The sequence below is a fragment of the Athene cunicularia genome (assembly GCF_003259725.1).
Source record: "Athene cunicularia isolate RWA chromosome 6 unlocalized genomic scaffold, athCun1 chr6_part2, whole genome shotgun sequence".
In the NCBI taxonomy this organism is placed as follows: Eukaryota; Metazoa; Chordata; class Aves; order Strigiformes; family Strigidae; genus Athene; species Athene cunicularia.
Window position 1 is genome coordinate 4,286,712 of NW_020799106.1, and position 12,372 is coordinate 4,299,083.

General features: G+C 42.5%; 1 protein-coding gene across 4 annotated transcripts in view; it reads left to right on the forward strand.

Moving 5' to 3' along the window:
* ARID5B (AT-rich interaction domain 5B) overlaps positions 1-12,372 on the forward strand; it is a 106,494-nt gene that overhangs the window by 57,568 nt on the left and 36,554 nt on the right. The window contains exon 1 of one of the 4 annotated variants that reach the window (XM_026852000.1): positions 11,671-11,778. The exons of the other annotated variants lie outside the window; for them this stretch is intronic. Within the exon in view, the coding sequence (XP_026707801.1) occupies positions 11,775-11,778 (4 nt within the window). The 5' untranslated portion in view covers positions 11,671-11,774. Of the gene's footprint in view, positions 1-11,670; positions 11,779-12,372 lie in introns of those variants that run through there. 4 annotated transcript variants of the gene reach the window in all.

Here is a 12,372-nt window from a genome sequence, read left to right on the forward strand (position 1 = left end):
TTTCTTTTTCTTTTTCTTTTTTCCTTTTTTCTTTTTCTTGTTCTCTTTTTCTCTTTCCTCTTCCCTTTCCCTTATTTTTTTCCTTATTTTTTTCCTTATTTTTTTCCCCAAAAATAGATGCCGCTTTGTCAGCCTAGATTCAGGGAAGGATGTGGGCTTTGCATTCTTCATTTCTAGGCATCAAGGCCTTTGAGAGGGACCCAGTGTCCTGGGAAGGAGCCTGGCTCTATACAGCACCAGCAGAAGGTCCACATGAGATTAGAGTGAGTCTCAGACCCGCTTTTCTCCATAGAAGATCCACAGCCTGGAATGCTTTCCTTCAGAAGGTACTTTTATCTACTTATTTAAAATAGCACCGGTCAGACTTATTAATTCACACATAAATGCCAATCCCCAAATCACCAAAGAATGGTGTGTACATTAAGGTAAGCAAACAAGCAGCATAGCACCCCTGTAGGTTTGTCAGCTGGACTACAAAAAAATAATACAGATGATATGAGTTTGCATGGGTGTCATTCAGGCACAGGTTGTATACACCCATGTGCTGTGCAAACAAGACAGATCTCCCCTGCTTTTGTTTAGCTGATCCAGCTGGAAGAGAGGCAGCTTGGCAGATTTTTGTTGCTGGTTTTTGTTGTTGTTGTTGTTTGGTTGTTTTTTTTTTTTTTTTTTCCTGATGTGCCTGATTGACTTGTTTTAATACCGGTGTTATTTACATTTCAGGGATGGGCCTCTATTATGCAGGAAATTGTCCAAACCCCTACAGCTGTATTTTAAATTGGAATGATTTTTTTTTATGAAGTGATTGTGCAGACTTAATTTAGTAATCTATTATTAAATTTATAGTTTCAGGCTGTATAAAGTCTTTATATAGAACCAAAATGGGCACATATGAAGATCTAGGCTATATATACACCTGGTTCTGTATATTAAATCTTTTACATATGTTGTCCATTTTCAGAAACAAATAAACTGCTGCTTTTGAAAACTCAGCTTCTCTTCCATATTAGGGAATTCTGCAGACTCCCTATGTTCCTTAGCTTCAGTATAATGCTAAATCAGTTTGTACATTAGTCTATTTTTAGTTATGAATGAACTTTATGGAGTGCAGCGCACAGAGTGATTTCAGAGATTCTCGCTCATAAAACCCGGGTGTCATGTGCTGCAATTACAGGGGTAAACATTATGCAAGCTCTGGGCTCCAGGGGCCCCAAGCTCTGAAATTTCCAGGAGGGAAGAGCGTCCCCCTCTCGCTCTTTTATACAAAATATTACACGTATAGTAAATCTCATCACATGAAATCAGGTTAAATTTTGTGACCTTGGCTGTGGCGAGTGGCGGGCGGGCTGCCTGGCATGGCAGCTGGGTGACACTAGAGGGCAACTGAGAGTTTTCTTTAAACCAACTAAGCTGGAGATGGTTTTAATATCAATAAGTGTTTAAACTCGGTAAGGATTTATTTTCCTGTCTGCAGATCTCGCGTATGTAACCTCTGAGTTTCCACTGACAGCAAATAATAATCCAACTTAAGTTCTTCTGGGGGAAAATACAGCAGGAACGGGTCAGAAGGCTGCTTTTGCCCAAATAAGGCTTTTTTTGCAGACCCCATGTGTTAGATAATGATCAACTGACAGTCGGTCATGAGTTAATAATGCTGGATGCTGAAATATGCATACCATGTGGTATACAACAGTTCTGCGGGGAGAGACAAACACGGCTATAATTAGACATCTGAAACACAAGGAAGTGTGTAAATTGTTTAATAGTCCCTCCACTTAATTCACTCAGATAATTTCCTAAGAATCAGTATTGACTATGGAAGAGTATTGCACAACCGGCTTCATATTTAATTTAAAACCTGCCCTGCTCAGATAAATTAATGAATACAGCTTGGATTTATTTGGATTTTTCTGAGTGCTAAACATTTACTGGGACTGCGACACAGAGATGGGCTCAGTTCTGTTTGTGTTGATGTTTGGGACAATTACACCAAGTTCACAGGATTTACGCTTGTTTAAACTGGGCATGTGATCTTACCATCAGGACGTTAAAACCACCATTTTTCAGGGGGTTTAATGGTTATACTGATTTCCTTTCTACTCGTACGCAACCTGACAAAGTTACCAGAGTTCCACCGCTGTGTTTTACCAGTGAAGAAGTGCAGATCCCTCCTCTGCTCAGCCACCTCCACATCCCAGCATTGAAGCGCTGTCTCAGGTGTATCCAGGTCCCCAGGGGTGCAAGGGCTTTGTCCCAAGCTCTCTGTGGAATCAGAGGTATTCCTGAACCTCTTTACGCTGTGATGGGGTGCCTGGCGAGCCAACTGCTGCTGGTGAAGTTTGTGATGACCCAGAGATGTGAATGGGAGCAGGGCTTAGGCAACGGCTGCTGCTCCCGTCTCCACCTCCTGTAATCCTTGTTGTGGTGGCAGCTGAATGTAGGCATCAAGTTTCTGCCTGTCACTTTACTAATATCTTCATGCGGGTTGATTATGCCTCACAAATTTTGATTACTTCTCAGTGCGATGATCAAGTGCAAAGAAAAAAAAGCAAAATAAAATTATAATATTCATACACTAAAAAAAAATATATAAATTCTTTCTTATATAATCAGTTACAAATCAGAAATGCAAGAGATTTAAATAATATATTTGTCATTTTCATGTTGTGCACAACTGGATGATCATTGCTTCCTACCTGCTGTTGTCGTTCCCAAAAGCAAGGTCTCAGGAAACCGTCCATTTTATGCTTCTTGCATGAATTTCTGCCTGTTTAGATTCATGCATGGTGTCCATTCTTTACCAGTCAATTAGCCCATCTCATTTGTCTGTCTACATGGATATGACTGGCTACATATCTATTGTATTTCTGAGATATGTAGGTCACGTCTCCATTGGGTACTGCTGACTCTGCTAGACAGCAATTTCACAAACGCTGGCTTTTACTGGAGAGAAAGAGAAATACTGCTCGGAAAGCTGCCTTAAGATTTACTGTGTGTTCTTGTTTGCCTTTGTTTTCTAAGGCCCTCTAATGGGAAGTCTACCTTGGGTGTTCTGCTGAGTTTTGATGAGATAGGCTGACTTGCATGGGTTTGCTGTGCATTTTCACTTCTCACTGCCGTGTTTGCACTGCTTTTGTCTTGGCTATTACATAATCCATTTGTGCCTGCGCACTCTTTCCTCTCTTTGCTTTTTTTTTTTTCCTTTTTTTTTTTTTAATAACCCAGACTATTCTGAGAAATCAGATGTGCGCTTTTTGAGTGTTGCTGTGACCCTCCTACAGAAAGTGAAGCCCCTGTCCACCGGGTGCAGCTTCCCAGGAGGTGACCTTTGGGGGCGGGAGGGCTTGGAGGCTGGAGATTGACTGCAGATTTCTGAGGGAAAGAGAAACTTGATGAACCCATGTCTGATCCTGTGATGCTGCCCAAGCACATGGTGTTTCATGATGAGATATGACGATTTCTTTGTTCAGGGTTTGAATGCTTCTTTCCCATTAGTGACAGAAAGAGTCATGCTGGCTTGGTCGTGTTGGATGCTTAACACAGACTCAGCCTCAAAGATGTGATAGCCCCAGTGAGGTCATCAGAGGTCTTTGCATGCTCCAGGTCTTTACAAGTTAAGCATGTACTTTGCTGAATCAAGGCTACAGCTCTTCATGTTCCTTGTCCTCCATAGCACAGTACTTTACTGTAGTTGGTCCGATACTCAATGCAGTTTCTCACCAGAACCACTGAGTCATCTAATCTGGTGTGAACCCTAAGTAGTGGCTCATTGGCCAAAATTACCGGCAAATGCTTTCATCCAGTTCACCACCTTTTTTTCTGAAGGAGAAGGGAAACAGCTGTTTGAGCAAGGACCACAGCCAGACAGCTGGACGCCTCCTCCCTGCAGCCAGCCAGGCTGCTGCAGCCGCCCGCAGCGCCGGGGCTCTCCCGGCAGCAGCCTGGACCCGGCCCTCACCGTGCCTGAGGCAGGACACCCTTCCCCAGTCTGATACCTTGACAAAGACCCTCAAATTGCATGCATTTCTTCCTGTACTGTGCACACCAGCTTGTGTCTGGCTCAGGCTTTTCCTGAAAGGTCTTCTGAAAGCTGGTCATACGCGTGCCTCTGCATTAGATCATAGATGTGGACTGCAGTGCCTGGACATGCCTGACGATGCCTCCTTCCTTCTGAGTACCAGCTTTTTCACACCTTTGAGGCACTCATATTACTTGATGGAGTCACTTCTCAGTCATTTTTACTCAGACCCAGCACAGCTGTAGTTATTCAGACCACCTCCATGAAGGCAGACCTCCCTTTGGCCACAGCATCTTCCCATCAGGGTATGTTGAATGTCCAGTGGGTGATGGCCTGTGAAGTGAAACCCTTGGCTTGCTCTGTGGGACCTGTAGCCCTGGCTCACAGGTTTCATGCTTGAGCTGTACTGAAGAGCATTGTGTTTGCGTGGTCCGTTTTTCCTTCTGATTACTCAGTTGTATGACTCAGTGTTAGCATTGTGCCAGTCCTTGTGTCAGTATGAATGTTATTGTCAGGGACTTTATTTCACTGATGAAAATGTTGAATACTAGCAAGGCTAAGAGCAACCCCTGTGGAATCCCACTAGAAATATATTCATTTGATAGAAATTCCCCACTGATGCCTGCTTTTAGCTCTATCATTTAGCCCGTTCTTAATCCATTTAATATATGCTTGAATAAAATTAGGTAGTGCTGTTTTTTAATCAAAGTGTTATCTAGTATTAAATCAGCTGTCTTACCGAAATGCAGGTAAGTTAGGTAGGTTCCGTGCATGCACTAGTTTCTCTAACCAAGCTTGTAGTTTCAAAGTATAAAATAAGGTGCTTTGTTTGTTTTTCTTTTCTGTTGTTTTAAGATCTGGTTTCTGTAAAACCAAGTCAATTGACTGGCTTTAATTATATTCTTTTGCAAGCATATCATCTGGCTTCTTTGCAAATATGGAACAAATATTTACCAAACACCTCTGCCTCTTTTTGAATCATTAATAACAATCCTGTAATCTGTAGCCAGTAATAGACCTACACTGGATTTTTTTATTAATATTATTTTAATTTGCTCTAAGATTTACTTGAATGTCACATTATTTGTCAGACATAGATTTTTCTCTGAAGTCTTCAGCTTCCCTTTTCAATTTACCACACTTCATAATTTCTAACACATGTATAGATTTTGTCCAAAAAAAAAAAACCCAACTGTTTCCTTTTTTTTTTTTTTTTTTTTTAGATCAAGCAAAAGTCTTAACTTCCAACCATGCTGAAATGCAGAAAACAAGACTCCAAGCCTCATCCTGAATCTTGTCCCCGTCTTCCATGGAAACAAAAATCATTCAATTTTTGGCATAATTGGCCAATCTGATATTTGCAGTGCCTCTAACTTTTCTATTAAAAACAATGCTGGTCTGTACTGTAATCCATGAAAAATACTACCTTTTTACTTTTTTCATAGATTGTCTGGTCAGGAGGGGGGTCAAAACAACAGTCTGCAGAAAGTCATATGTCTCCACATTAATCCACACAAGGACGTGTCTGTTTCACTTATTTCCAAATGAGGAATGTTTTCTTTAGAGAGGTAGCAAATTGATTTTCCCCACATGGAGCATGGGATATCTCATTTCCAAAACAAAACTCTCAGAAATGGCTACACAAGTCCTCTCTTTCTCTGTGTGGGTTAGAAAGCAGCATGAATCCTTAGTGTTCCCGGCAAGGTTGTTTGCTACTGTACTCCAGAGTTCCCAGATCAGGTCTGGCGTGTTCAGGTATAAAGGAAGGAATAAACAAGTATTTGCATTTAGAGGAAGTCTAGTAAAAAGATTTTATATTCAAATTGGTTTACGTGCAGCTTGTGTAAGCAAGGGGTGCGTGTTTGTGAAGAGATCGTGTGACCTCCAGAGCTGAATGAGAGCTTTAGTTGTTGGTAGGTGCTCATCACTGACTTCCGTAGGTCTCCTGTAAAACGTTTCCCCAAATTCAGTTGATACTGTTGTTTTCTAAGCAAAGCTCTGGGTTTTTTAGTGTAGTCTTATCTTTTGCTTTATTTTCTGGCCACTTGAATTTCTGACCCTTTAATGCAATGCTAGGGTTGGTTGCAACTTGCTTCTCTTCACCAGCTCCCTCAGTGCGCTTGGGCAATAAATGTCCCAGGGCCTCCTTCTTGGACCATGTTTCCAGGAGGCAGAAGCTTTTAAATAAACTTTGAGGGGTGAAATGAAAATAATTGAAATGTAAGACCCTGAACTCAGGACGCAGAAAAGGGAACGAGGTGAAGGAGAGAAAACAAAGAGATGGAGGCGATGAGGAAATCAAGGAAGCAGCTGGGACTCCAGAACAGTATGTCAGATTAACTAACCTTTGGACAGTTTTTGAGACCATGCTTAAATTTAGCAATACGCTTTTCTTAACTTTCAGATATTGCAGAATGCCAGAAGCCCCCTAGAGGGGTAAGTGTTAAAACCATTAAAACTGTTAACTTTCTATTCATTACATTTTAAAAGGTGCAGCATATAAGAGTGTTTTTCAGCCAAGAGCTAACTTTTGCCAGGCTGTTTTGGGGGTGTCCTCAGCAACTAGCTATTTGCCACCTGCTAGCAGGTATGGTCAGTTCATGGATTTTGTGGAGATCTGGGACCATTCTTCTCACCTTGACTTTGATGGCCAGGCACCTCCGTGTGCCACCTCCAGCTTCTGTTTGGCACCTGAATCACGAATAGCTCTGTGATCTGACACATCCTGCCATTTCCACCTGCCTACGAGGGAAAGTCTCCTAGTCCGTTCTGTTATCTGCTGATGGTTTTGCAGCTTTAGGCCAAGCATTCTGGTATCACAGCTTTTGTGCATGTGTGTGAAAACTGGAAGAGGTATGAAGGACTGGAACAGAGCAGAAGGATTCTGTGAGGTGTCCGACAGGAAGGAGAGACTGTTGATGCATTTAGCAGGTGTGCTGCAGCTTGCCTCATGTGAGCACACTTCTCTTCTAAACCTAGCACCACAGTACATCCCTGTTTATTAACTTCTTGCGCCTTCCAGTGCTCCACCTTCATCCTGGCTTTGTGATGACCTCACACTGGTGCACTCATACTTCTCTTGTTTAGAGCTCACCTGTCTCTGTAAGCCCACCCTAAATGTAGACCCAGATTTTTCCACTGGCCCTTCTTTACTGATGGCTCTGGACATTTTTACAAGCTCAGTTGTTTTGTTTGTGTTGTCATACTCTTGCAGCTGGCAAAAATGATGTTGTTTCTTCCTCATCTTTCCACAGGATAGAAACATGGTCACAAAAAACAACAGGCAGCCAGAATCTGGTTGGCAGTGTAAGTTTTAAGTGCATTAGCAATGCTGAGCAGCTATCCTGGTACATTCCTCAGCAAAATATGGCAGTGGCCGTCCTTCCCTTTTCTTTTTCTTTTTCTTTTTTCTTTTTTCTCCCTCTTTTGAAGTGTTTCTGAGAACCTGGAGTACCAGCAAGGCAGAATCAAAAGTCATATCAGGAAATAGTTATGCAGATCAGAGAGGCCTGGAAAAGGCAAGAACTTTGATCATGGGCATTACAATTGCTTAGATGTTTTCTAGAGTAAGTAATGTGGAGAAAGCAAGAAAAAGGTACATGTTTTAGGCATGAGTACAGAACTGTTTACTTACATGGTTTGTTGAGCAGCCAACAAGGTCCAAGGTTATTTTGGACTCATCATGAGTAAGTGATCCAGGTATGACAAATGAGGTAATGCATTCCAGGCTCATTAAAAGCTCTTGGCCACACCACTGATTTTGACAAAGTGCCAGCATAGCTTGACCTCAGCTGTGTGAAGGCCACTATTTTTTTTAACACCCTCCCTATAACAACACAGCTTTTACATCAGCCAAAATATGTGCATCTAGAGAACAATGTTATGGGGAGGGTTTAACTTACTGGACTTCCAATGATAATCCAACTCCTAAAACAACGAGATAATTCTACTGTAACTAACATGCTGAAGTCAGGTACCCCAAAACGACAGCCATTGTCTCTTGACTTATTTGTGCATCTAGGTGTGTACATTGCATTCTCGTCATGGACAGGGCTCAAGTGAAGCTGATGTGGTGACAGGGAGGTGGTAAGTCCAGCCATCACTTCCCCTTCCTGGGGATGCAGGTAAAGAAGGTGGCTGGTAGAGGTGCTGTCTTTGGTGGCCTGTGCTCTCCCACCGTATGTAGTGTTTAATTATGGCAGACCTCAGCGGCTCGGGTTCTTGGGTACTTCTCTTTCCCCTGCGTAGAACTTGCCATCCTTGGGTTTAACCCAGAGCTGGGAGTTATACTAGGCAGCAAGGCTTGGAAATACTCTCGTTTCCCGTGTCCTGCTGAGCAGACAGTGGCCCTGAAAGTTGAGCAGCTGAGGGTGGTAGTGACAGGAGAGCAGTGGCCACAAGCTTGTGAATTTTCTGAGTGGGTGGGCAGTGTAGCCTTCTGCTTTCTCACTTTCTGGCCCTCTCCTGATCACCACAATATCCAGGCTTATGAGAGTGCTGGAGGGGAAGATGTAATTTCTGAGCAATGATGCTGTTTCGTGGCTTCATGAACAGAGAGGACCTCCAGCTTCGAGGAAACATCTAGCAGCATTAACCCTGAGCTCCTCTCTTTTCTGTGTGGCTCTCCTACTTTGTGGGTCAGAGTCTGCTACTGAGCTTATCTCCAACACCTGGTCTTTAATTCTCTGCTGCAAGTGCCTCTGGATTGTCCTTGTTCAGTTCAAACATGGAGGGGAAGAAAACATTCCTGTCTCTGGGCAGATTCCTCTAAATAATTTTCTTTTCTCTAAGAATTCACAACCAAGATGGCAAGAAGATGTATTCCAGAATGGGAAGAGTTGTTAAGATATGGTTGTCATCGTGGCTTGTGTAACTCTTGATATTCATGACATAGTCATTTCACATGCTTTTACTTAATCGGGAGCGCAAGACTTTTAGCACCAAGTAGTAGTCAGCTGAAAACCGAAGTCCACACCACATTCATACGAGTTAATAATCACACCTTTTGTTCTTTACAGTTACAAATGCTTGCATTTGAATTAGAGTTTCGTTCATCTTGGATTCTTGCTTGATTCCTTGTGAACCCCCATGTTCCAGCCTCAGCATCCTCTGCAGTAGCAGTTGCAGGGGGTGGTGGTTGCACTGCGGGGCCAGCCAGGTTGGTGGGCTCCAAGGGACAGGTCTGTTTAAATGACACAGCTGGATCTGTTGCTCCCAGAAACAAGCAACATGTTCATATAAAACTGGCACCCAAGGAGTGCTGAAATGATCCCTCTGAACTCCTGCTGACGGGTAAAGGTAGCAGGCACAACGGTGACGTGTGGGCAAGATAACCAGCCCAAGGTGGGAAGCGTGCCCTCGTGCTCCTCCAGCTCTCCAAACACGACGAGTGTTACCTTGTGCTGTGTGCGTTCTGCAGCTGCCTGTGTTTTACCTGCTCATACCAGGAATGTTTGCCAGGACTCAGCAGGTGAAGTGGCTTTCCCTGCTGGGCTCTAGATTGCTATCGCCCCTACAGATTTTGCAGGGAAGGTAATTTCTTGTGCGCTGCCATTTTCTAACTGAACTTGCCCTTTGTGATGACTAGGAAGTTTGGGATGAACTGTAATCTCAAGAAGAAGCTCCTTGAGTCAGCAACACACGGGCACATGTGGGCTTCAAGTGAATGAACATCCTTTCGCATCCAGAGGTGTGAACTCGAAGGTCTGGGCCATTTGTGTTGTACTGGGTGCACGTCTCTGCTGACAGCCCTTCCATGCCTGCCCGCCCTCAAGAGCAGCAGCTCTGCTCTCCCGGGGCCTTGTCACCTGCGGATTGCAGGCATGAGGGTGTTGTGGTTTGCATCCCAAACCTGGGATGTGCAGGGCACCTCTGCTGTGCTAATATTGATCCTTTGAATCACACCTAAGTAGAGGCAAAAAAAGTTCCCATCAGAACATCCAGGGTCCCAGTGTGTATTTCAGTAGCTGAGTTTTCCCCTCTACCAGGTGCATCAGGAAGCAGAAAGAAAGGGAAAAACCCCACAAATTGCAGAAGCAAACATCAAATGCACAGAAAAGAAACTCTTTAAACTGGTAATATGTCATACCTCTCATTCTCCTGTTTCAGGCACTTGGACTAAAGAGGTGGGCAAATAAATGCAAACTTTTTTCTGTATTTATTTATTCAGTTTTTTGCTTTGCTTATGTTCTCACCTTTCAGGAATGTACAAGTTATCAGGTCTCACTGCCACAAATGCTTTCAGAAAATGAATTTGAAAGGCCTATGCACAAACGTATGAAGAAATTGAATTGTTTCAGATATTCTCAGGTAGTCATGCCAGAAGTCCTTCTCCACCAGAAAGCAGAAAAAAACATGGGATATTCACTGAGCTGTCCAGTACATATTGAATATCCAATGATATCTGGAAAGCTGACTGGGACCAAGCCACATGTGTGTAAAATTGCTTTAAAATAATTATGAATAACAAATTCAAGAAGTCTGCAGTGTGCTCATGAATATGTCATAAATGAAACAAAAAATGAAAAAAAATTAAAACAAGTATGTGACTTGTAAATTATTCCTTTGGTCCTAGTCATATTTCCTAGCTCAACAGAACAAAATGGGTATAGCTGAAATATAAATAATCTTCAAATAATGCATTTATTTATAATGATTTAGGGAGCAAATGTTAATGGCTTTGTTTCAAGTGTGACTGGAACTATTTCAAATGTTTCCTTTCACAGGGTAGATACTAGAGGCAAGGACCTTCTCTTCTGGTATTAATGCCTATTGCTGCTTTCTTGTTAATTGTGCATCTGATCTGGAACGGCTTAAAGTGATTTAAAGTTGTTCTGTGGGGCGTGGGGGGCAGTCTTCGGGTGTGCAGCAGACAGACCTTCCCGGCTGCAGGTCCTGAGCCACGGGGAGAATGCAAATACCCAATTTCATAGCGGGTTTGTGCCAGGTCTGCCGTGGAAGGCTCCAATTCAAACAGTGTTTATATGCAAGCTCAATATACCTGGAATTTAGGGAACAAATACCTTCTTGCTTTTAAAGCTTTTAGCAAAGCATTAGGAGTGCTTTATAGTGTGATACAAAGTTCAGTGCCAAAACTCAGGATAACAAGTATGTTTGGAAAACATTGAGCCTTGAACTACTCGTTTCTTTATTTATTAAAAAAAAAAAAGAAAAAAGAAAGCAAGCAAAAGTAATTCACATGCAAGTGCATTTGATCCTAGCTGAACCACATCTCTCTCCAGCCGTTGGTTGGACCAGGTCAGGGGATCCATTCATTTGAAGGTTCGTGTTTTAACACATGTGCCAGGCTGTAGTAAATTGAAGGAACATTTCTGTTTGCTTCGGTACCTCTTTAAAGAAGGAGTGTCTGCTGGGGCTGACCGTGGTCCATAATCTCTCCATCTCATCCAGGTTGTGCAAAAAACCAGTAGGCATCCGAAAGACATTAGAGGCGGAGGGATGAGCGGGGTTTATAAATAAGGCAGGGCGGCGTGGCCAGGGCTGGCAGTCTGGCAGCCGGTGCTGGAGTCCTCGGAGCTCATCCCACGCTCCCGCCGAGTCGCTCATCTCTGTTTATATGAGTAATGGAGCGGCTGGGGGAGGGGATTTGTAAAGCACGGAGCAAATACTCTTAGTGTTCATTTTGTGTAAGACTGACATCCACACCAAGTCGAGACTTCCAGCGACGTAGTGTGCAGTCACATGCTGTAGCATTCATGAGTACAGATATAAATCAGGCAGATGTTTGTCGACTGGAATGGGTAATAATTTCTTTCTCTCTTTGTTTGATTTTGCATGTTAGCCTCAGATGACAATTTCAAAATTGCTTTCTGCAGTACTTTTCAATAAGCAGAATGTGCTTCACTGGAGATAAATGGAGATATTTTTATAGGGAGATAAACATATTTTTATATAGACACAAATACAGACTTACACACATATGCACATGCATATATATATATATATATGTATATATATTTTTTTTTCCATGTGCCAGTGCTGGGGGAAGAAAAAGGATGTGTCTTTTGGACTTTTGTTTTTAAACCCATGGTTCTTCTTTTTCTCTGAACAGACCAAATATGACACTGTTACTCAAACTATAAAATCAAATTAGCACCCTTTATTGTGTTTGCAAACTAATTAAAATGTAAAATGTCCTGAAACCACTGGCTTACTGTGTGACAAATGTAAGATTAGAAACAATTAGAAGGCACTCAAGAGGTTTGTGGTGTTTAGATTTCTGACATTGTTCTAATCATCCCTTTAAGTAATGAAAACAATGGTTACCTAGAAATTAAAGGTTTAAAGGAAATTATCTTCTTCGGTACAGTCATTAGTTAATGATTGTTTATCAT